Source organism: Phalacrocorax carbo, chromosome 1 (assembly GCF_963921805.1).
Source record: "Phalacrocorax carbo chromosome 1, bPhaCar2.1, whole genome shotgun sequence".
NCBI lineage: Eukaryota > Metazoa > Chordata > Aves > Suliformes > Phalacrocoracidae > Phalacrocorax > Phalacrocorax carbo.
The window spans coordinates 123383951-123409657 of record NC_087513.1 but is presented as its reverse complement, the minus strand read 5'-3'; the positions used below and the strand labels follow the sequence as shown (position 1 = coordinate 123409657).

The following is a 25707-nucleotide window of genomic DNA, read 5'->3' as shown; positions in this document are numbered from 1 at the left end:
ACCAGACTTTCTTATTTAAAACAGTGTCTAGGATATAACATCTTGTTATTAGTTTTGTGGTTGTTAGATTGCGTAAGTTTATAAGCTGTTGGATTTTAAATTTATGTCTGCCAACAAGTTGTTTGTAATAGAAAGCTTTAGTTGTCCATGAATCCACTAGCACAAAGGAAGTACTTCAGCCTGAGAAACTATGTGGAAATACTAAAAATTGTTTTACAGCTTAAAATGCCTCAATAAAATTAATTGAGGAAGTGGATTTTAAGTCCTTTCAAACAAACAACCCCCCAAAAAACCCCAGACCCAACATTAAATTACTGATTTGTAAGTTAAAGTATCCTTTAAGGCTTTACTATCTACTTACTGTTCCTGCATGATTTTGTTAAAATAAATAGCGTGACACTGCAGTATTTACATTCTAAATACTTGTGTGCACACACAGAGAGTACACTTAGATTCTTACACACACAAGGGAAATCTAAATACTGAGACTTCCCAGTGAAGTAAGTATTCAGTTTGCCATGCTGCTCCCACAGCATCAGCTTTTCCTGCTGGCCACCTTGAACAGCCGTCTTCTAGAAATGATGTAGGATGTCTCGCTGCTTGACTTAATATGGATTGCTACAAATGTTTGTGGTTTCTTTTTGTCTTCTTGACAGGCAGGAAAACACGAAGCCATTGTAAAAAATGTACATGACCTCCTTGCAAAATTAGCTTGGGATTTCTCTCCTGAACAGCTTGATCACCTGTTTGATTGTTTTAAGGTAACTGTGCATGTTTTGACTGTATTCAGGCAGTGGCTTGTGAAGTTGGATAGATACAGACACGTGACTTTCAAGGTCTACTCTCTACTTTTTTTAGATACATGCAGTTTCCTTGTGTTAAAAGAATTCTTAATGTGTATAGCAACAGTCTATAATATTTAATATTAGAAATGCTAGATTGTGCTGTTCTTTAATGAACACTTATTGTGAGATTTTTTGTTTACTTCCTGTCTAAAGCAAAGACTAGTTATGCTAGTTTAATTGACGGTTTTGTTTTCTGGTTTAAACTCTCTTGGATAATGCACATCTGTTGAGGCCTGTAGTGTTAAGGTGACTGTCAGCAATCCTAGGAATATTGACTTTTTCAAATAAAATAAGTTATTTATCTTAAATACTTTTGCATGTCTTCCCAATTATTAAGTGTTGATGGTTTAGTAAATAATGTTTTTTTTCCTAGCATTAGAGTAGGTTTCATGAAATCTACTGGGCATTGCTACTTTTGATCTTTAAGTAGATGAGATCAAGGACTTTCATTCCCTGCTCCCCCAACTTCTTCGTCATGTAGTAATTTTTTCTCTGGTTAACATAGATACAGAATGAAACAGTCTTGGGAAGATAATGTTGAATGTTGATGAACATATAATGATTTGATTGAAATTGCAGAGCTCCTTGTTTCTGAAAATTTGTTACTCACTGTCTTTTTAATGTATGCTTATGTGAACATTTGTAGCTTCCAGTAGTGGTGCTATCCAGCTTGTTTTCCTGTTTCACTTCTAGGAGGTGATCTGCTGAACTGGGAAATGCAAGCCAGCTTTGTAGACTCAGTTTCCTGGTTTTAGATAAATACATTATAGTAACATTTTGGCTTACATGCAATTTGTGCTCCAATTGATGGGGTCTCCTAGTTTGATAAATATGGGTCTAATGTTCTTTAATCTAGATACTGAACTAAATGCTCAAATTCTACGTGTAAACTGTTGCAAGTTGTGTCTGACCTTGAGAGATGGATGTGGAGTAATGTTATATTGGAAACTGACTCAGAAAAAGGTTAACTTAATGCAGAAGACATTTGTTTCAGTCAGATTCAGAGGCGATACTAAAATTTTACTCGTTTAGTGATTATAAGTTATTTAAGTCGTCTCTTAAGTATACGAACAGGAGTTTTGAGAAAGCATTTGCAAGAAACAGCTGAGTCCAGTATATTTTTTCCTGTGGGTGAACTTGCCTGATGGTGATGTTAACTTCTACAAACACATCTGTGATCTTTGAATATAGATCCTTTTTTTTATGTCTCAGGTTGAATACACTTTAGTTGTAAACTCTAGAAAAGCTATTCAGTTGTCTGACATGTATTGATCTAATGTGCTATTTATCTTTAATGAAAGACATTAACATGAAAGTTCTTTATATAGTTGCATCATTTGTTAACGGTGCAGATTATATGTGAAATTAAAAAAATGTGGTTTTCATATCAAATAAAATATTTTCTTAGGCAAGTTGGACAAATGCAAGCAAGAAACAGCGTGAGAAACTACTTGAGTTAATTCGTCGGCTTGCAGAGGATGACAAGGATGGTGTGATGGCACACAAAGTGCTGAACCTTTTGTGGAATTTGGCTCATAGTGATGATGTACCAGTTGATATCATGGACCAGGCTCTTAGTGCCCATATTAAAATCTTAGATTACAGCTGTTCACAGGTGAGTAATCTGATGTGTTCTATTGTGAAATCGGTCACAGACAGTTTCCTTCCATCCCCCGTTAAAAATTCAAGAGATCGGGTAATTTAATAAAAGTGTTCCTTATCAAAGATTTGTATTATTCTACCAACATCCAAGTATTTTCAGAATGTTATGGGGCATACTTCAAGTAACACACTTTGTGCTTTAATTGGAGAGAGTGAAATACATCAGTTTGCCTGTCTTGTTGCAATTAGTGACTTACTGGTGATCGCATTGAAGGAATTGGAAGAGAACCCTACCAAAGTAAATAAGGAGAAAGGAAAAGCAGCACCCCTCCTGTCTTTGCTTTCTTTTTTGATTGTGCTAATTTGTTTGGGTGTTCTTTGTTTTTTTTTTTTTAATCCAGTAAGTCCTTACATGTCTTGTATAATATTAGAAAGGACCTAGCAGTGAAAGCAATTAGATGCTCTCCTTCCCCACACAAACTTCTGTGGAAGTCTGCTGGAACAATAATTCGTTGTGGTTCAAATTGATTCAGTTACCTGCCTTGACAGCCACTGGCAGGTTTTGTTTCTTAGTTGTCAAGAAGCAGTTTCACATTGTTTCTTGATATGTTACAGCAGTTTAAGCTGAGTATCAGCAAGTAGAAATAAATGAAAGAAAGGAAAGAGCAGGTTATTTAAACACTGATGATCCTGTCTAGCTACAGGTTTTCTTAAGTATGTACTGAATGCTAGAGTGCTTGAAGGTAGGGAGTTTGTAATATGCTGATAGCTTCTACCAACATGTAGTGCTGTTCAGCTACTTTTCTTACGCTTGTATGCTTCAGAACTCAGTTGATCTAGTATTTGTGTGGCTTTTTATGTTCTGTTCTATCTTGGAAACAAAGTAAGGGAATGATGATAGCTTCTGCAATATACTTGATTTTTATTATATACGCTTGTTCTTTAAGGATCGAGATACACAAAAGATCCAGTGGATAGATCGTTTTATAGAAGAGCTTCGCACGAATGACAAATGGGTCATTCCTGCACTGAAACAAATTAGAGAAATTTGCAGTTTGTTTGGTGAAGCACCACAAAACTTGAGGTAAGAATGGAATGATAAAGTTTTGTCTATTAAAAGTTGAATGGGTTGGAATGAGGCAAATCTTTGGGGTGTGGTGTGTTGTTTTTTTTTTTTTTCACAAGAGGCAGGGGAAGCTTAGGTGAAATTATAATCAGTGTTTGAAGATGTTCTTGAGTTTTTAATGTGTATAAGTAGCTTCTAAAACTTTAGGCACCTACGTTCAGTAAGACAGCACTAACTGTTTCCTCAAACATGCTTTTATTAATTTTTAGAATAGTCTGATCTGTGGAAAATCCGGGTTTGTTTTTCTGTTAATCTATGGCCTACCCTGGCTAACAGTGGAACTAGCTTACAAAATATATATTTTATGTACATATATATACACATACACACGTACACGTGCACACAAACATACCCATCCCTATTTGATGATAAATTTATACAGGTCATGTAGTTTATTTTCTACAAAGGTGACTTTTTTTGGTCTGGGAAAAGTACTTTACTGCTTCTCTCTCCTAAATGGAAGGGATTAGAAATGTTTTAAGTTTGTTCTCTTGTGAAGGATGTTTTGTTTTGGGGTGTGTGTGTGTGTTTTGTTTTTTTTTAAAAGGAAGGAAAAAAAGGAAAAGCCATTGTCTATTTGGACTTGTTAAAATATACATGCTTATTTTCATTATTTTAAATGTCTTCTCACTACAGAAATATCTGAGATTCTGTGCCCCTAACTTTTTTTGTATCCATATCAGAATCTGTAAAAATGTTGTTTGCTCATCAGTGTTGCATAATTGCTTTATTTTAATTTTGTAAGCAAATCAGTGTTGCTATTACAGTCTCCTTAGAAGAAGGATCAAGGTAGGGAAAGTTGAAGAAAATAAGCTTTCAGTTCACACAACTGTTCATACTGATACTGTTTTAAGAAGCTGTGATACTATTGCATTCCTGGCTTTTGGAGTTGTGTTTTTTTTTAAATTAATTTTGTTTGCAACATCTTTCTCAATTTTCATGACACTTTAATCCTTTACAGTTTCACATTAATTATTGTTTGAGGTTTTTCCAACAAGGTTACAAAGTAACCTGCTTATTAGCAGATAAGTCTGTTTTCTGTGTCTTGGAGTCTTTCATCTTCTACATGCTGTGTAAGATCTAGGTAAATGTAGCTACGTGGTTATTTGTGGTACTTTCTCAAGTTGGGTGCTTTTTAGCAGAATGCCTTAACAAAGAGGCTTTACTTTAAGTAATTACTGAAGCAGAGCTCATTCAAGACACTGATTAGGTTTCTGCTCTGAGTTAATCTTGGGAGGAACCTAACTTCTTTTGAATGTGGAAATGTACATTCCCTGTGTGGTATGTGGTATATGTATAGTTAGATGGTTTGAATCTCTCTTCCCCTTCCCTCTCTCTGTGGTCAGACCATCTCTTCCATTCCTCAGCTTTCAGGCAAGTCTGCGTTGCAGACTGTGATAATACCTTATTTTATCCAGAATTTGAAAATGCACATGGCAGGAAAGTAAACTTTGAATTAAAGGTTTTAATCAAGGGACTGGTAAAGACCTCTTTCTATGGAGAAGCCTTTGTTAGCAAGATACTGTTGGGGGAATTTTTTTTAGTCATGTAATATCACTGCCCAGGTGCCTGGGAAACGTGGTGAGTGAAAACATTGTTTTGAAGTAATCAGTGACTTTCCAGTCCTCTGAGTTTTTTCTGATAACTCTTAACATGGACAGTTCGGAAATTCCAATACATACATCGAATACCTGTTCCTATCAGTTTACCTCATCTGACTTAAAACTTTAATCTAGAGCCTTCTAGAATTTGGATTGAAAATAGACCAAAACAAATGTTTGTGACAACTGCCTCAAAAACATTTCACAGAGCTTTCTGTGCGCAACATTAATCCCATAATCTCTATACTACTATTTTGGGGTGGTTGGCATTGGCAGTTAAAAGTTTGGTCCAGAGTGACTAAGGCTGCTGATCCTTGGCACAGAAAAGTATATATTATGCCATTGGCACTGTAGAGATTCTTTTGAGGAGGATTTAATTGTTGCTAGTTATTCATGCAATTGAGCAAAGTGACGAACTGGTTAAACAGTTGCTTTGACAAATGACCACAAAGAAATGCTATGAGTTTCAGGAAGTTTAGCTTAACCAGAATTGCAACAGCACAAGAAAATAATTTTTATTTTGGTACAAGGATTCTTAACAGGTGCAAGGTTACTTAATTAGTATTAAGGAATAGTCAACTTTATTACTCAACATACTGACCTTTAGTGTACAGATAATGAATCATCTTAATTTTCTCTGTGTTGGCTGATGGAGGTAGAGCCTCCTGTAGACCAATTTCAGGCACTTAAGTTTGACCTGTGTCTACTCAAGCAGTAAAAGTTTGGTCTCCTAAATTACTTGCTCAGAAGCATTAACTGAACATTGAGAGGACCTTCTGTAAGAGTTCAGGGGTTTTATTAGTGCTTTAAGAGGCACTTTTAGGCTAAATAATAGAATTTGCTGGGTCTGGTCACTGCTATTTGGATCTTTAATGTCTGCTTTTAATGGTACATAGCATTTGTTCATTTAGTAGAAGAACACTCAACTTCAAAAGCTGAGTTACATGTGCAGTATTATGTTGGGCAAGTTATATGTGCAGATGAATATTTTCGTAAAATCCATTTAAATTAAGTTGTTTGGAATTTTGCCTTTGTCACTTTGCCAATATTTTTCTAGCAAATAAACATGCATTCTAACTATTAAATGTCCTTTTTAGTGTTTCCAGAGTACTTTGGCACCCATTTCAAAATACTAATTATTCTTATATGTTGGCTTTTGATATCCATTTAATAGAAACACAAAGAAACTCAGTTGCTGTTAACCAAGGAGCATGAAAAATTGAAGTTATTACTGAAGGATTATGTCCCAATGTCAACACTGTAATTTAGCCTAACCTCAAATGCTTAAGGAGTAATTCTGTTGTTGCATGTGGAGTTTGCTTTTATTCTAAAAAGCATGCTAGAAAGTCTTCTCAGACCAGCTCTTCTCTGTGCCTAAAGACAATCATCTTGTCTTTGACTCCATCCTAGCAGATGATCAAAATCGCATCTTACATGGTGCTCACAAATACTGTGTAACAACTCACAACTCGTAGCTCTTAACTCTAGTTCTTAAAATTACTCAACTTTTAGAAGTAGTTGCTAATGAAGATGAACCCGTGTTTCTAGATATACTGTTTGTGCATGTGGCTGAGAAAGGAGAAAAGTAAAAAATGTCTAGTGCAGAGGATTGAGTCTTCTGCTGATAACGCTTTCCTTTTTTGGTAGTTTAAGATTGATACAAATGCATAATATAATGAGGGAGGATATAAATATACATGCCAGTAGCTTGATTCAGCAAAATACCCCGCCTTACTTCTGCTTGTTCCTTTAGTTGTTTCATCATATCTATTTCCCCAATAGTCAGTGTTCTTATTTACAGTTGTCCTTTGTAAGTGCGTCTCTCTATTGAGAGGTGAAATCTTGCGTAGCCACTAAAATAGAGATATCCAGTCTTTTGCTGGTTTTGCTGCTGGTTTATGCTGATCAAGGAGGGTTGACCCAGATGGAACAAAGTATAATTGGGAAGTTTCTCAAAGTGACAACAGAGGATGTTCTTTCTGGGTGTACAAAACCCCGTTTGTCTTCTTCCCTCATGCTTCTATCTGTTTTTTGTTTTCTCTCTGACAAATGTCTGCATCCTTTTTTTAAACACAATTTGTGTTTTAAGTGCCCCTTTCAAGCTGTTTTGGAAAGCTCTGCATATTATGCAATTTAATCTTCTGAAAATCTCTGTGCTTAGCAGGCCCAATTCTGTAGGTTGCAGATAACAAAATTATTGGAAGGGTGTTGATGGCTTCTGTCTTTTAAACCCAGATTGACAGTGATCTTTGGCCCAGTGCATCAATTTATCTGTTGTTACATGTACAGTGAAATGTGGTTATCAGCTGCAAGATCATTATCAGCTGATGCTGGAACAGGGATTTCTGTCCGTCCCTACTGTTCTCAAAAGGTGTGGCAATGCTGTAGAGTGCTGTAGGCCACCTAGTATGGAGACCCTGTTTCCTAGGAAGGATGAGTTTCTACCTGTAATTCGTTCAGCTAATTCTGAGGTCTGCTTTCTTCAGTGTTTAAGGAAAGGAGAACAGTTCTGAAATCGCATTTATATTTCTTCAGGGCAGGCTATGGGATCAGCTGAGTGGCAATATAATGAGGAACGCCTCTCTTTTTCTATATCCCCCCGCCCCCCTTCTTTTTTTCCCCTCTCTCTTTACCATGGAAGAGCAGTGCAAGTTTACATTGTTTATGCAGCCGAGATCAGTGCTCTGATCTACAGAAATTGGGGAATTTTGAGATTATTCTGCAGAGGTGATTAGTCCCTCAGTTCTAGAATTTTATAATGTTCATGCCATGTGGGTTTTACATCCATGCTCTGTATTTTCTCCTACAGTTTACTTTTGTAATCTAAAATGATGTCTAGTATTGTTTGAGAGCAGCATTTTTGGTCAGATCTTGATAATACTTTAATTATAATCTAATTATTTAATTGGGGTATTAAACTTCTCTGTTTTTTCTTAGACTATATGCTCTGCATAACTATGCTTTCTTAGGTTTGTACCAACATTTTTTCAGACAGATATTAGAAAAAACAATGCAGAGTTGTGCAGTTTTTTAAGTATGGAAAGAATTGGCATAATTATTGGCTAGTAGTTTTTCGCTATAGTTGTAAGACCATGAGCTTTTGTTTTGAAAAATTACCTAGTTTTACTTAGTGTCTTTATATTAATTTGAGGAAAGAATATCAGATGGATGGGAAAGAAACTGTGGTTATGAGTACTGTAGTTGCAGTACAGTTGAGGGTCTCTATCTTTACTGTGCAGTTTGTGGGCAGGTATTTCTATTCCTGTCTTGCTGCAGATATTCTCCCCACAGCATACTGAGCTGCTCAGATCGCTTTGATATTTTTCATACATACTGTAACTGTGTAATCCTCATTAATTAGCTGCTTTTAACAACTGGTAGGAATTGTTGATGTGTCAGAACAAAAATACTGTCAGAGACTTAATATGCTTTCTATTAGAGATCTTGTAGGAAAATTTAGAACTTGCATCAAAGACAAGTTTCTTAAATGGATTTCTGAACTGTTATAAGAAAAGCAGGGAAGTCTTGCACCTAACGCGTGTGTTTTAATTTCAGTCAAACTCAGAGAAGTCCCCATGTGTTTTACCGACATGACTTAATCAATCAACTTCAGCACAATCATGCCCTAGTTACGTTGGTTGCAGAAAATCTGTCTGCCTATATGGAAAGCATGAGGCAGTACGCTAAAGGTAAGTTTTAAAATTAAAATTGTCTCATAAATAGTGTGTGTGAAAACTCCAGTTTGAAAATGGAGTTAAAAGCAAATTCTGATAATGAACTATTAAGTTTATTTGTTTAATTTTGGAGCACCTGTGGGGGTTGATAGCCCTTGTGGTGTCTGATTGGGCAAGAAAAGCTTAAAATGTAAACATTTTGTTTCGTGATTGAAAATGTGTGTTTTACAGCAGAATATGGGAAGGATGTGGCAGCTCTTTTTTATCTATGGATTGATAAATATCATCATGTCCTCCTTAGGCTAGGGTGATTATTTTCATGGCAAGTCCTAATAATAATCTTGCCTCTTGTCCCACTTTTAGTTCTGAATTTTTCTAGGCTCCTTTGAGAAGTCCTTTAGTCACCTATATTTGAAGCCAGTGTTTGGAATCTGTCAGGGAGAAGGACTTAGAGCACAGGGATACTGTTTCTTTTTACTATGCAACCCCATTTCTGTTTAGCTGCTTTCTCGCTGCATTTGTTATCAGCAGCACTTTGGCAGCACATCATGTTAGTATTTATATATTTCAGGCTAAACTCAACCCTTTGCTAACGAGTTTACACTCTTACTCTGGACTAGCTTTCTAGCTCAGTAAAAGTAGGGAAGTGAAGGAGAGTGATGGACCAGGAAACTCCATGTTACAGTGGACCGCAGTCCTTTTAAGCCAACAGAAGTGAGAGGAGATCTATGGCCTGCCCCATCATCTACTTTACTGACTGGAACTAGGGACCATTCTACCCTGGCATCATAACATCCTACCAGCCTTTCAGTTACATCTCAAAAATGACTCAGTACATTATGTAGGAATTCAATGCAGATTTGTTCAGAGAGGACAGGATATTTGCATATTGTAAAGCGGGCGTGTGTTTGTCATCCAATACTTGGGTAAGTTGCCCAGGCACCTTTAATTTTGGAATTCACTTTATTCTGGAGTACTTGATAAAAGATATCCAAAATATGTCCTTGAAGACTTGCTTGAATAGTGGTGCTATATGAAGATAATAGCTTCAGCCAGGTATAGGTCAATGAGAGTGACATTTAAGCTAAATATTGCATACTGCAGCTGTATTTCTCTATTCAGGAGTAAATGAGGGCGTTTACCCTAAGTTAAGTTCCTTAATGATAGTATTGCACTAATTAACATTAAAATAATACTAAATGCTTTGTTCTGTTCTGAAGCCATGCTGTCTTAGGCTTAGTCTTCTCCAGGAAGGTGGAATAGAACAAGTATTATTTCATGTAACTTGTGTAAGCTGTTGGAGTGAGCTTTAACTTTGCCAAAGTGATGCAAAAATGCAATTTAGTTTATAACGAACTTTGCATCTTAACTATATGGGTAGCTTAGAATCTGTCATTCTATGATTTTTTTTTTTCCCTCTCTTGGACTTTGGCCAGCTATGAAATCTGGGGTTTGGCCCTCAGGGTTACGAAGGAAACATAATAAACAGCTATATTCTAATGCAATGTTGTCTTTGTCCAAAATAGCCTACACACACTATTAATACATGAACTATTACTCATTAATTTCAACTGTTTTTAAACACTGACGCCAAAGGTCACTTTTGACAGTATTGTTTACCTATCAAATTGTTGATGACTTTGGCAGAAAAATTAAGCTGATGTGTTGCATGATTCTTTTCTTGTGCCAAAAAACACATCCCATTGTCCTGCCCCTCCCGAACTATAACAACTCAGTAAAGCAGTAATATAAACATCTTCAGCATGATAGGAATTATAAGTGTGCAAAGAGGTTAAATTGAATCTAATTACAGAGCAATTGTGCTTTCTTGAGACACAGCTGCTGCAGGACTTCTCGTTTGCATCAGAGTACAAAACCAGATAAACAATAGTGAAGATTTTTTTTTCATTAGGTGCTTTATTACATGATTAAGGGAAGCCTAAAACTGTAATACACAGTTCCTGTGCAACTTCTCTTAGAGTTTCAGTTTTATATACTAGATAGAGCAGAACATAGAGCACTGTGAAGTTTACCTTCCATGTCTTCCTGGAGGAAGATGATTGAGGGGGAGGGCCGGGGGGCAGGGAAGGGAATAAATGAAAGGAGAAGAAAGAAGATTATGATTATGAGTACCGAAAGAGAGAACTGGACAGCTGTAGAATTCAGCTGAGCTAGAGAAGGAGAATTGAGACGGAGGGAAAATCAGGGCAAACACCCAAACAGCAGAGGTCAAATGCCACAGGGCAGCAGGGGAAATCCAGTTGCCCAGAGATCTTTCTGGCAGTTAATGCCACAATAACTGTGTAATTTGTGACTATTTTTTGTATTAATTTTGAATTTGCCGTATTTTTATTTTCCTTGAAGGCTACCGTCATTGTGTTCTGTGATGGAAAACAGTGTTCCTATTGTCCTGTTATTCACTCATGCATGTTCTTTTCTATCACGCTCCCTTTTATATGATTGCCTTTTTAAGATTAAAGAAAAGTCTAATCTGTTTCACAATTTTTTCCATGATCTATGACTTTCTCTTCTACTGAACTCACCCTTTTGTCTAACTCTGCAAAGTCCTCCGTGAGATGAGACAAATGCTATTGCATTGTATAGTCCTGAAGAAGTTTCATCTTATTGACCGTTTATCAAAGAGCTTTTGAAAATCTGAAAAGATTGCTAGCCAGTTCTTCATCTTCTGTTTTTCGGAAGTAACAAAAAAACCCCAAAGTGTGAATTAAATGTAATTATTTGTAAAAATTGTGCCATATGATCTTCTATGTGTTTATCACTATACTTATGTTTTCAACCAGTCAGCTTTTGATCTATAATTTCCCTGTCCGTCCTTCTCCTGCACATAGAAAGAATTTTAAAGGACATCACACTTAGACTTGCCGTGGGATGCATATTGTAGAAAATAAATCAGGCAAATGTAGAAAGGAGCTGAGATGGAGAATATTTAAGGATACTGGTTTCTTCTTTTTGTGTTTTTTTTTTTTTGTAGTTCAGAGTTTTTCAGAATTCTGAAGTACACATATACTGCCTTTGGGCAACTGACTGGCCTTTAATACTTGAATTCTTCTGTCATTGCCACTCTTGACACTTGTGTCTGTGAATTAATCTCTAATCAGGAAAAAAAAAAAAGCCCAGATAGGCCCCATAGTTAAACAACCAACACCACCTCACTCCCAACAAAAGAAAAACAAACAAAAAACCACCCAATACAGGTAACACTCGAAGAAGTTAGTTTTAATTTCTCTGTGATATGCTTATCTACCGTAATTGTTTCTTCTGCTAGACCCACAGGGTATTTTTCAGGTTTTCTACTTCTAATACTTAAATAATTTTTGTTCTGCTATTTTTATACTATTTTTTTCAGAATTTTTTAACACTTTTGATAATTGCCCATTTATGCTCACTTGATTAGGATTATAATTTACATTTTTGACTGAATTCTGGTGAACATAAAGTCTCCAGTTTTGTAGACATGTTAACTACCAGTCTTCTGTTTTCCCTTTTATTTAATTTTTAAGCTAATGTACCTTTTACACTTGCATATAGAGAGCAGTATTTATGACAATTATTTTTCTCCTAATTTTGAAACACTAATTATGCACTTTTACTATTACTTGTTTGGGTTCCCTCCCCCCACCCTCCCCAAGAAGAGATACTGATTTTCAGCTCTGAAGATAAATTTTACCATGAGTCTGGAGGTTGTCATGATAGTCTCCCACAGCTGGGTTATCTTAGTTAAATGTAATCTGTATACCTTTGCAGGTAAGAAATACAGCATTAACTAGTTTATAATGGAGCTGTCGTAACGAACACGTGTCATGATGAAATGTACAGATCAAGGTAGTGCAAGTCCAGATCTAGATTGTATCTCTTTAATAAAAAAAAAAACCAACCATACCAAACAAACCCAAACAAACGCACACCAAAACCAAGTTCCTGTGAAACAAACAGCTGTTTGTTAAAATATTGTGCTGAGATTTGATAAAATGTAGATAAAAGTTTGACTTTGTGCCTTATTCCAAATTACTCAACTACTACTGTTTCAAGCTTGTCAGTATTACAGGCATTTGGTTTTTGTACTTGGAATCTTGCAGTGAAGAAAGTTGTCATATACTTTCCTCCTGTAAGTGGTGTCACGTATGAAGCTACCTATAAAGGCGTTAACAAACGGGAGTTGTTATTTCCTCTGGAGGGGAAAACCACTAAAAATGTGTAACTGAAATTTTGAGAAAGATGCTCTGTAACAAAACTAAAGCATCCTCAGAAAAAACACTGGATAATCTGAATTATATGCTAAGTATACTTGTATTTTAACAGACTTCTGATTTCAAACTGACTACTTGAAACGTGAAAGTATTGATTCAAATAAGTAGAATGCAAGTTCTTAATTCTTCTGTAATACTTTCATTATACTGAGTGATGAGCATATGATCTGCACGTAAGTGTGTGATCTGATTATAGAGCTCAGTAATCTTTGCCTATACTGACTTTAATTTAGGATGAAATGTTAACTGGTAGCAGGCTGCTTAAAATTATTTTCATACCATACTGAAAATTTATTGCTCTTTGAGTGGTTTTAATTATGTTCAGACTAACAAGTCTTCAAACATTCCCTGTCTTTTAGAGTCAGCATGTCTTTTCTGAATGTATTGTCTAATAAAACTTTTTATATTTGCAGAGCATGGTGAATATGATCCTCAAACTGTAAGACCAGGGAGCAGATACAGTCATGTGCAGGAAGTACAGGAGCGACTTAACTTCTTACGGTTAGTTTTAATTCCATAATTTGTTTAGCTTCTGCAAGGATACTTTAAAGAAAATAAACAAAACCTCGGTTATCTCTTTCTCTTATCTACTTTTAACTTGTTGTGCCAACTTCTTTCAAAACTCAAATGCAAAAATACACTGAATGCTTTTGTTTTGGGGTTCTTGGTCTGTCCATCGTCCGCCCCATCGTCTGCCCACCAAGGGCTTCTGTGCTAGTATTAGAATATTCAAATAAATCTTATTGGGATCTTTTGCAGTCCAAGGCTCTGATTCTGCACTAAGATTTGTATGGGCTTTTTCTGTCTGCATGCAGAACCGTACTGACTTTAATACAATGTTCATGTGGATAGTTACATACATATTGGGGTAACTTAGCTGAAAAATTAAAGTATTCCATGTAGGGGTATGCCCTGTGTCCTTATTTGTTGTACCACAGAAGAGTTAAATCCATGTTCATAAACTGACATATACTTGTGTCAGACACTGATGTTGTCAGTGACTGAGCCTTAGAAAGAGGTTTGGAATAAAAAATTGTTTGGATTTTTGACCAGCTGCTGTTTGAGTAAAATAAGAAAACAAAGGATCTCTGCTCATTACAGAGTTGCAACACGTTGATACTTTTTAGACTCTGCCTTGGCTTTTTCTTAGTTGGTTTTAACCTTTTTTAGACAAGTAAAAGTACATGAACTGAAGCATTTTTTACTTGTTTTCTAACTGAATTTTTTTTGCTTCTTAAAATGTTACCAAGAAATTTTATTAATTAAATTGAAGTGTTAAACAACTGTTTAATTAAATTATACAGTAGTGTATGGATAGCGGACTTAATTTATCACTCCTGCACATTAAAATTGTAACTTCCTTTAAGTTCACTAGTTGTTAATGTAAAGGAATTAATGAAGTCCCATGGCTGTCAAATGTAGAATATGTAGGTAACAATTTCTGAAAAGCAATGCCATAACTTAGCCCCTGATTTCTTTTACAAAGAAAATGATTCTGAAGAACTTTGATTATTGTTTGTTCTTCCTGAAACATTCTTAGTGTTAACTTTCAGAATTTAAGTTCTTAATAGTTCTTTAATAATAATTTAACACAAATGAAAAATGTATTTAAATAAAAGGAGATATTTCAACTTCGTTGACTTCTGCTTCTGTCTCTGTTCCATAGAATTGATACCTTATTTTGTGATTTTGCTAGAGTGCTAAAATATAGCAAATGATTGCAGAAGTAATTTAATGTAATTTAGTCTCTTATGTTGTGACCTGACTTTTAAACTGAATAGTTTACATTAGGAGAGGTGCATTTGTTTGTGTATAATATATAAAAAGTGCTTGGTACTTTTGTGTGAAAAGTTGGTGGTTTTTTTCTGCTGAATTTTGTTCCTTTTTTTTGTTTTGACTATAAGGTCTTGATCTGTTTGAACTTAGTAAGAAACTGTGGGGCTAATTATGAGTAGACTGATGTAAATAAAGTTTTCAGGGTCATACTTATATATATATATATGTATTATATACATATTCACCTTTTTGCCTGTATTTTTTTACTGAATTGTAACTCTAGATGTCTGTTAGACAGTGCTGTTAATTGTCTTTTTGTTTTGCTCAAGATTTTTATTGAAGGATGGTCAGCTGTGGCTCTGTGCCCCTCAGGCGAAGCAAATATGGAAGTGTTTAGCTGAAAATGCAGTTTATCTTTGTGATCGCGAAGCCTGTTTTAAATGGTATTCCAAACTAATGGGGGATGAACCAGACTTAGACCCTGACATTAATAAGGACTTCTTTGAAAATAATGTGCTTCAGCTGGATCCTTCCCTATTAACAGAAAATGGAATGAAATGTTTTGAACGTTTCTTCAAAGCTGTGAACTGTCGAGAAGGAAAGCTAGTAGCAAAGAGACGAGCCTATATGATGGATGATCTGGAATTAATAGGATTAGACTACCTTTGGAGGGTAAGTTAACTGGAGGAAACACCTGAAAGGTTAACTGCTAAGTCTTTCTCAGTCTCTTTTTATATTTTTAGGGATGTGTAATCTATTAGTTATAGACTGAAATTACAAAAAGCTACTTCTTCAAACTAAATGCATGGATATTGACTCCGTTGTGTTGCCAGCACAAGTATGCAAGTTGGTAACTTTGCAGACTGATGTTTAATGGAAAGTTATTTGAAATGTCATGTGTATTTGTATACGCACATGAGATTAAAGTTTGCCTGCACTGTTGAAGAAGAAAGGATTGTTCCAGGTGAATTATCTGTAGGTTTCTCTCTCTCTCTCACATGCACATTAGAACTAGACTTTGTTTTGTGCACTTCATAAGCTAGTATGGTAAACCGAAGTGATTCTAGATTAGACCAAACGATCGCTGGTCTGATTCTTATGTCCACAACCTTTTGCCTAAACATGGTTATAGCTTTCCCATAGAAAGATATCTGAAGCTTGCCAAATCTATTGGTGAAAAACATGAGTATCTGATTTGATACTTAATTTTTTCAGAGTATTTTCTGAGTATTTATAAAACTTCTGAGCTGAATTAGAACACACAGTAGTACACTGTAGCATGATTATTGTGCCTGTGTTTTGTAAAATGTGCTGTATATAAAGCAGCAGTCTTGAGTAATTTTGGTTGTGGCTTGCTGAAGGGTTAGGTATTTTAGTCGTGGTGATAATAGTTAAAGCTGAAGTAGATCACAATTTTTATACAAATAAGTTTTCACACATTGTTTGTGTACAAAGTGCCTACATATGCTAGCAAGTTTTAGTTGTGGGAATTGACTGACTTGGATCTGCCCTGCCGTTTGGCAGCATGACAGAACTCGTTAAGCTTCAGCTCAGTATCCTGCAGGGTTTGTCTGTAAGGGCTGCTTTCAGACCTGGTGGCTAGTAATTAAAATATAGATTATCAGGTTAGAAACAGAACTCATTTGCCTTGCTGCCTTCCACCCACTGGCAGTCGTTTAAATACTTTAAAATTCTGTTTTTAAATCTTTGGCGCTGTAGATTGTCCAAGCATCTGAAAAAATAGTTATTCTCTGAAACTAGTGAAAATGGAAATGTAATGTGAAGATAAATATATAAGCACTACTTTCATTCTGTTTATAAAGCATTGGCTTTTTTGCTCTGAACTCCTTTAAACTAGTTAATTCTTAATTTTTACTCTGGCTTGAGTGTAAGTTGTGTTGATTGTATGTTGTAACTAAGCATTTTAGTCACTTTCACCTCATAAAGTACATTAGATGTACTATTTTATCAGGATACTTAAGTAGTTATTTTGGTTTTAAATTTTATACCAGAAAGTTTTAAGATGTTCTAATGCTTTTGTTTTTTTTATTATGCCAGGTTGTGATTCAGGGAAATGATGACATCGCAAACAGAGCAATAGATCTTCTTAAAGAGATCTACACTAATCTTGGCCCAAGGTTACAAGTTAATCAGGTAAAACAAAAAACAAGCAACAAGAAAACTGGAATATGTTTTTCTCTCATACTAGTGATAAAATGCAATTTGGTGATATTTTTATACTTGAAAGCTTTGAAAACAGAGAAGATTTTTCATGCTTTGAAGAGTATGCTCCTGAGTCCAGCCATCAGGTTCCTGTCAGATGCAGAATTAAGATTTTTGGTTTTTTCCTGATCTTTACAGACTGCACTCTGATAATTTTTTTTTCTATATTGATCTGTTGTATTTACTCTTTCTACTCAGAAAACAGTTCATATCATACACTTAGGTAAGCCTTTTGGTGGACTTCCAGTTGTGGTACTTATTTGTACTAGTATGTTCACTGGACAGGTCTCTTTTGAGTGTTGTCTAACCTTATGTCCCTTACAAAGGGTCACAGAGTTTCCATATAACGGTCAGGCTGAGCTCTAGCAAATCAGATATTTTCTCCCTACGTTAATATCTATTGGGAGCTGCATTTCAGTGGGCAGAGAGAAGAGTTGATGAGTTGCTGAAAGGTCAGAGGAAGTGAACTGTTGGGATTTCCCAAATGGGGGGGGGGGGGGGGGGGGGAATATTATCCTTCAGACAATCTCCAGTTTGTAGCTTGCCGGTTGTATTTCTTAAAACTCCCAATTTTCATACTTGTCCACAAAAACACTTTTATAGTCCTCAGAACTGGCAGGCTGCTAGATACAGCACAGCTGCTCTAGGTGGTGCATTTACAGCCATTCAAGCTATATCTTACTGTAGGGGCAGATCGGCTTTATGCTCCTTGCTATAGATTGGACTTACTAAGCATGAATAGATCTGTCCATCTGCACATGGTTAGATCTGACACCTCCAGGAAGTGTTAGAGTGTTAGATTTAGTTAATATGCGTGCAGGTATTTTATTTCAGTGTGCTAGTAGCGCCTCGGTTCCTGAGCTGCCTCTAAGGAAAGCGGCTACTGGACTGTGTTTTACTGCCGTAGTTGTGACTGTTAATGTTTCTGTTGCAGACTGCTACCTGCAGATGCTGCAGACTTTTTACAGTGGTACTGTAGGTTCTATGTCAGTCTAGGTCAGGAGCAAGGAGATGTTAGGTATTAGGCAGAAGGAAGAGACTGGCTTCAGCTACCACTATACTGAATCTATCTCAAAATCCCCATTCTGAGTTTATGCAGGTAAAGAGTGTATCTGGAACTGAGTTATGTGATTGGGGGGGGCACGTGGGGATAGTTGTTCTGGTGGCCTGTAAATCTTCTGTGTTCACTCTTAGCATACAGTAAGTTAACCTGTACTAGATTGTCAGCTAAAGACCCTCTGACATAGCCTGAGGAAATGAATAACAAAGTCCAATTTAGTGTTCTCTGTGCAAATTTCCATTTTTTCTATTTAAGTGCAAGTTTGCACTGTGAGTTACAGCTATGGATGGCATGAAAAATTTTTGAGGTGCGCACTAAATTACAGCTATTTATCAATGGGACTTGTCTAAAGTGGAATAAAACAGCTTTATAGAGTAACTTACCTGGTTTGTGGTGGCTTTTTTTTTTAACTTTTTACTGTTGGATTATGCTGCTGAAAAGATGGCTTTTATTAGTTCTTGTAATTGCACCAATTTTTTAATGTAATTAGGTAGTGATTCATGAAGACTTTATTCAGTCCTGTTTTGATCGTCTAAAAGCCTCCTATGATACGTTATGTGTGTTGGATGGAGATAAAGACAGTATCAATTGTGCAAGACAAGAAGCAATACGAATGGTGAGAGTGTTGACTGTTTTAAGAGAGTACATAAATGAATGTGACAGTGATTACCACGAAGAGAGAACTATTCTACCTATGTCAAGGTATGTGTGAAAATGCATTGCTGTGATTTTGAATTCTGTTAAATAAACTATTACTAATATCTTTGACTTTTACATCCTAAAGGGTTTCTATTCAGGAAATACAGAGTTTCAAAATTCCATTTTCTCTGCTAACATCTAAACTCTGATCTGTAGTTAAAGAAAAAATTTGAAAGATCAGGCAAACAGAGGCATATATGAAAGGGATAGCGGACCTGTGAATAAACTTGTTTCTCGTATTTTCTTCTAGAACTAGCACAACATACCTTGTGGCTTGATTATTTTGGATGTATTCCTTCAGATAATTGTTTAAAAGCAACACCATTCTTTAAGTTAGCATGGGCAAACCTTCTTAGTTTTTCATAGTCCTGTCATGCAAAAAACATGTTGTTAATGTATATATTCATCATCCAGAGTTGTTTACAGAGATGCTAATCTTACTTTGCAAGCATAAATTTAGGATTATGTCTAAATGAAATATTCTGTGTAAGTTCTTCAGAAAGAGGGGGGAAGAAGCACTTTGAAGTATATTTATTTTCTATATATGTTCACTCTTCTTATACTTGTCCTTGAGTAAAAACTTAAGTCCTAGCTGCTCTTCTCTAACTCTGTCTTTGGTACAAACAAAAAGGAAGCACTCTAAATCCAGTGTCATGTAGATATTTTCACAAACAAAATACTTTATTTCCTAAGAGAGGAAGGCAGAACAGAAAACGGTTTAAATGTTCCAGTGTTAGTAAATGCTGTCTGTGGGAAGAAAGTCTCAAAAATACATAAGGAATACACTGAGATGCTATGGATTTATGATGCGGCTAGTATATTTTTAGACATGGTGAGGGTTTGTTGTCCCCTTATTTTAAATCCCCTTTTTGTCAAGAAAACAGAAGAGATTGCTGTTTCTTTGTGATACGTCAGTAATTCGCAGTGCTCCTACAGCATTTTTATTGTATATATTGATTTAGTCCTAACTAAATTCTCTTGTTGATTGCAGGTACATCTTTTTTTATATGGGCTGCTGCTTTGATTAGACTAACATTTTCACAGGTCTTGTTTGCAAGGAGCTTTATGAGGAATCTTTGCCTTCTTCTGTTGCATGGGATTAGTTTGTTGGGCTTATCTGGGCACATGTTCTCTACTGAGTTCCCTGCCATTATGTGAAGTGTGAACACTGCTGTTGTGAAAATGGGTGGTTTTTTTTGACCTCTTTGAATTTTTAAAAGCATTTTGATTTTTAAAATTGCAATTCCATTTTAAAACTTTCAACAAAAGGCATTAAGACTTGGTAACCTGATGGCTTTTTCTGATCTTGGTGTATTTAAAAGTGAGTTGTTTTGCTAAAAGAGCAAAACGTAGTTGCCCGTCTGTGCTTTATTTGTGCATTTTGATCAGGAAATTATGAGCAAGAGAAAGGATCTAAAACTTCATAAGAGACTCTTCAAAACTCTGTCAATGTTCCTAACCTGACTGTAAAGTTGACCATATGTTTAATGCATGTGTGCAGTGTGGCTTCTTGAAAGTTTCAAAAGTTTCTGTGTATGTTATGTTTGCATAGTTGCTGGTGCCTTCACAAAATAATCTCGTGCTGGAGTATACCACCATACATAAAGATTCGATGTTGAAAAATCTGCAACACAAAATACAGCAGGAAAAATAATTTATTTAAGGATGGCAAAAATAACTTTTTCTGGTTTGTTTATTTTCAGAGCTTTCCGTGGTAAACATATCACACTGGTAGTTCGGTTTCCAAACCAAGGCCGACAGGTGGAAGATTTGGATATTTGGTCTCATACAAATGACACAATTGGCCAAGTACGGCGCTGTATTCTCAATCGTATTAAAGCCAACAGTGCACACACAAAAGTTGAACTGTTCATTGGTGGTGAGCTGGTGGACCCTGCAGATGACAGAAAATTAATTGGGCAGTTGAATCTCAAAGATAAAACGGTAAGTCTTGCAGGTTGATTATTTGTGTCAATTCGGATGTCACTTCCCTTGTGGAATTGCTTGAAAAATACCATGCACGGGATCCCTTATTCTTGTGAAATAGTTTCATTCCTCCTCCTTGTATTATGCCATTAACATTTTGTCAGACGCTTATTTAGTAAAGAATCTTCATTTTTGCATAGTATTAAAACTGTGATTATGTTTTTCAGCTAATTACAGCTAAGCTTACACAGATAAATTCTAATATGCCCTCAAGTCCAGATAGTTCTTCTGACTCTTCAACTGGTTCTCCGGGCAACCATGGCAATCACTACAGTGATGGTCCAAATCCAGAAGTTGAAAGCTGTTTGCCTGGAGTGGTAAGCATACACTTAGATTCTGAAATGAACAATTTAAAAGAAATTTTTTCCCTATACTTTGCCTTTAACTAACAATTTTCATGGGGATTTTTATTTGCTTATTTTAAGATCATGTCACTGCATCCTCGATACATCTCTTTTCTTTGGCAAGTTGCAGACTTGGGCAGTAGCCTAAACATGCCACCTCTTAGAGATGGAGCACGAGTTCTTATGAAGCTCATGCCACCAGGTAAAACTTTTTTTTATCCTGTTTTATATTGTAATTATATTATAATTTCTCACCTGTTAGGGGGGTATTTTCTACTTTCTGGAATTAATTGATACTGTAATTCATGACTTATCCTAATTAGGATTGTATGTATCTCCCAAGTAGTCACTTCTTGTCTGTCGTATAAAGTTGCATAGTTTGCAGTTGGTACTGGGGTTCAGTGCCTCAGTGCAGTGAAAATGGGGAGAGGCTTTGTATTTTGAAGTGGGTTTTGTAGCACTACTTTGATAGGATCACTTCTGTCCTGACAAGTAATCATTGTAGAACACTTCATGGTCTGATCTTGTCTATCAATTGTATTTTTTGCAACTTCTCTGATACACTTTAAGCTTTTCCGATTTATAATTGTAAATACTACTGGCTTGTTCTGGAGTAGTTGTGTTATAAAATGTTTATAAGTTGTGTTTTTATTGCAGATAACACTACGGTTGAGAAACTAAGAGCTATTTGTTTAGATCATGCAAAGCTTGGGGAAAGCAGCCTTAGTCCATCCCTTGATTCTCTGTTCTTTGGTCCTTCTGCCTCACAAGTGCTGTATCTAACAGAGGTTTGTGATTCTTTGCCTGTTCTTCAAAAATCTTCAACTCTCTCTTTGACAATCTTTCCTGTAACATTGTCGAAGCCGAAGATGAAATTCTGGTTTGAGGTCAACACTTGAAAGTACCTAACAATTTAATTTACTGGAATAAACTGGTGTATGTCCAATGCTGTCAAAGCATTGCTTGAGTAGTATTCCAACATAGTCTCATGTTCAATCATCTATATTCAAGCTAATGCATTTCTATTAACTCTGTATTTTGTTCTACAGGTAGTTTATGCCTTGTTAATGCCTGCCAGCGCACCTCTGGGAGAAGATGCCAGTGACTTCCAGTACAACTTCTTAAAAAGTGGTGGTTTGCCTCTTGTATTGAGCATGCTGACTAGAAATAACTTCCTGCCAAATGCAGATATGGAAACTCGAAGGGGTGCCTATCTTAATGCTCTAAAAATAGCCAAATTATTGCTAACAGCAATTGGATATGGCCATGTTCGAGCTGTGGCAGAAGCTTGTCAGCCCGTTGTGGAAGGCACAAGTACAATTTCACCGGTAATATAAATCTTCCTTGTTGCGAATAGCAATGTACTCTTCTATATTGTCTGCAGCAACATCTGTCTGTGTGACCATCTCTTTGAGTGAGTTGCATTTCAAGAACTCACGGTACTTTCAGATAATGTTGTCTGACAATTCTAGAAAAGAGCTCAACTTACTAAGGAAATCCTGTTTCTGACTGTAGTAAAGTCAGGTGTGAGACCCACCTGCTCTGTATATGATTTTCAGTGGTGTTTGCATGATTGTCAGTAGATGTACTTGAAAATGGAAAATTTTATCTATTCCATAAATGTAAATTCTGATTCTTTTAAGCTCTTGAGTTGATTGAAGGATGTGCCTCTGAATTTCTTGTATCTTCTATTTATGAGGAGAGCATAAAACAACTGAACTGATGTTGAGTCATGCCAGCCCTTTTTCTACACAAAAATAGGTCCTTGGCTTGCCAGATTCCTAATTCTGTCCATTGTTTGTAGAAAATTCTCACAGAGATCAACTAGGTACATTGCAAAGTTAAGTGCTGATAGTTGAAAGGTGTCCTACCCTAAGATTTCTCAGAGTTAGAAAGGGAAAGTGTAACACAGGTGTTCTGAACTGTGATCTCACATGTCCATAGTAATAGGTTTTGTGCGTGTTTAAGAGGGCTAGTTAATTTTTCTGCATCTGGAAAAATATGTTGTGGGTCAAGACTTTGTTTCTGCCCTCTTATAGTAGGCATACAGCATAGAGCCCAAAAATTAAAATTTGCTGCTGTCCTTGGGCATTCGCCTTCCAGGTATTCCAGCTTTTTTTTTTTGTGAAGTTCTGTCCCAAGTGTTTGCTTGAGCTTTCAACGTATACTCAAGAGTACATAGAGCACCCCACTTCAGAGAACTTTCTTCCAGAATATTTACTAAGATCCATCTCTGAAGCAGAGAAGCAAATTCCCCTTAAGTCTGAAAAATTAATACGTGTTCTGGTTAGCTCCAGCTGTTGGAAGATGCCAGATTAATTCTTTTTCAAGGAAATCAAAATTCTTGATGATTACAAAGAGGTGAAGATTCCTTTTCATGTCTTATGTTAGAATATAATAGAAACATCTTAAAGCAAACATGTTTGCTATCCTATCCTTCATCTGTTTAAAATGAGTGAATTTATATTGTACGCTAATGACAATTATTCAAAAGGCATCTTGGAACACAGATAACATCAGTTGAGTCTTGAAATACTGTTTGAAACAGATTTATGCTGACCACTTAGGAGGTAGTAATATTTGTCCATGACTACTGACATTCACAGTTAAGTGTTGCAAACATCTAACAGTATTAACCAGTTTGCTGGAAAAAATGTGGTTACTCTTGCTGTCATTGTCATCCTGTTCAAAGGACTTTGGACTTGATACTTTTTACGGCTACAGCACCAATAAGCTTACACCTTGGGATGGAGGTGGGATTTGTAAATAACCTTTCATCTATCATATCTAGAGCATAAGTAGAATAGCATAACTTCCTGTCTTGGCTTTCTGTTGGAACTTGAGAATGAGGTAACCAAGACTGTGCATCTGCAGTCTTCCAGTTACCAGTCTGCTCCTGTCATTAGGACCTTTTAAATTTGTATTTTCTTCCTTTCTTTCATAGAAAGTCGAATCAGTAATGCTGTTAAACATAGTATTCTGGTGCATGGGTCCTGATTCGCCCCCATATATGTTTGATCCTTCTACAGCCTGCTTCTGATAGCTAATTGACTGTGTAAGCTCCATTACAGTCTTTGGTGGGAGTTCTGTCATTTTGCTCCCCAAATCAGGTGTCTTACTGAAGCTGAAAAAGCAAAGGGATGTGATCAGCACCAGGTGTTACAGATCAACTTGACAGCACATTTTTTGAGCAGTGTTCGAGACAGGTTTTTTTTGGCGGAAATGGTATTAGAAAATGAAGAAACTCTTTTGTCACGCTTTAACTTTTAACCACAGCACACAGTCTTTTCAAGCAAGTTTGTCTATGAGAAGGAAACGACCATTTCAGACTTGAACTGTCAAAACTATGGAGCTCTGTCAGCCCAAGGAGAAGGAACTCTATGCTCAAACAATACAAAAATGATTAAAACTTGCCTTGGTGCTGTTTCTGTTGAGAAAGTATGATAAAGAACAAGAGGGAAAATCCAGAATACAATTCTTCAATAGTGCTCTAACTCAAATGTTTAAAACGTGCTTAACTGTAATGAACACTGCAGCTGTGTTCTGTCTGGACACTGTTGGCTCATCCAGAGGGAGAGCCATTGTTTTAGCAAACCCTTTCTTTCCTGCATCAACAGAAAGGGAAGGAGGCATTGTTAATTTTAAACATTTTGTTAACTTGAAATAGTCTCATCAATAAACCCCTAAAACATAAGTAGTTTTGAGCAAGTGCCTCTCCTCTTAACTACTTTTGCTCTATGATCGTGCACTGTAGCATACAGTGTCTTCAGATGGGGTGATACCTATTTGAAAATGAGGGGGTTTATTTTTCTTGGTGTTTGCAGTTTCTGTAAGTAGTTTTCCTTCCAAGATCTTATCTACTTCTAGTAAACCTTTCCAAGTAACTTTCTATTTTCATATCTTCTTGCTTTCTTTTTTCAATGTAAAAATAAGTATAAGAAATACTTTCTTCCAGATAAACCAGGCTACGCATGATCAGGCAGTGGTGCTACAAAATGCCCTACAAAACATTCCTAATCCAACCTCAGAATGCATGCTAAGAAATGTAGCAATACGTCTTGCACAGCAAATATCTGATGAGGTTAGTGAACTCTTTTCTGTATCGCCTTTTTTCCTGTAGTATCTCTTTTTTTTGTTGTTGTTAATCCTTAGGTTTATTGCTTTAAGACATGGATTTCCTTCTAAAATATCATGAAACATTTTAGGTCATGTTCATATGGCTCATAAGCTTCTAACTAATTAAAAGTATTTAATTAATTGTTTCCATATGCAATTACGAAATTCAGTGTCTAATAGCATAAAGAGCCTTAAGTGAACTAGGCAGGTTCTGTACAAGCTCTTTAATGGATTGTGAATACTGTTAGACTTCGAACTTCAGAGATTTGCTATAATAGACTTAAAGGAGTTAATGGGTATTTTGAAGACATTTTGTGATTTTTTTTTTTTTTTGGTCCTTTGTATTTTGGTTTCTGAGTAACATTCCCTTCTTGAAGAGAAACACAG

At 36.1% G+C, this 25707-nt stretch overlaps 1 protein-coding gene across 2 annotated transcripts in view; it reads left to right on the top strand.

Moving 5' to 3' along the window:
* Positions 1-25707, top strand: part of USP9X (ubiquitin specific peptidase 9 X-linked) — a 104046-nt gene that overhangs the window by 41906 nt on the left and 36433 nt on the right. For both annotated transcript variants that reach the window (XM_064473182.1, XM_064473173.1), the window contains exons 11-24: positions 657-761; positions 2254-2460; positions 3395-3531; positions 8730-8863; positions 13530-13617; positions 15222-15564; positions 16951-17046; positions 18666-18877; positions 20578-20818; positions 21028-21177; positions 21286-21406; positions 21862-21992; positions 22254-22532; positions 25160-25285. In XM_064473182.1, coding sequence (XP_064329252.1) covers positions 657-761; positions 2254-2460; positions 3395-3531; positions 8730-8863; positions 13530-13617; positions 15222-15564; positions 16951-17046; positions 18666-18877; positions 20578-20818; positions 21028-21177; positions 21286-21406; positions 21862-21992; positions 22254-22532; positions 25160-25285 — 2370 coding nt within the window. The remainder of the gene's footprint in view (positions 1-656; positions 762-2253; positions 2461-3394; positions 3532-8729; positions 8864-13529; positions 13618-15221; positions 15565-16950; positions 17047-18665; positions 18878-20577; positions 20819-21027; positions 21178-21285; positions 21407-21861; positions 21993-22253; positions 22533-25159; positions 25286-25707) is intronic.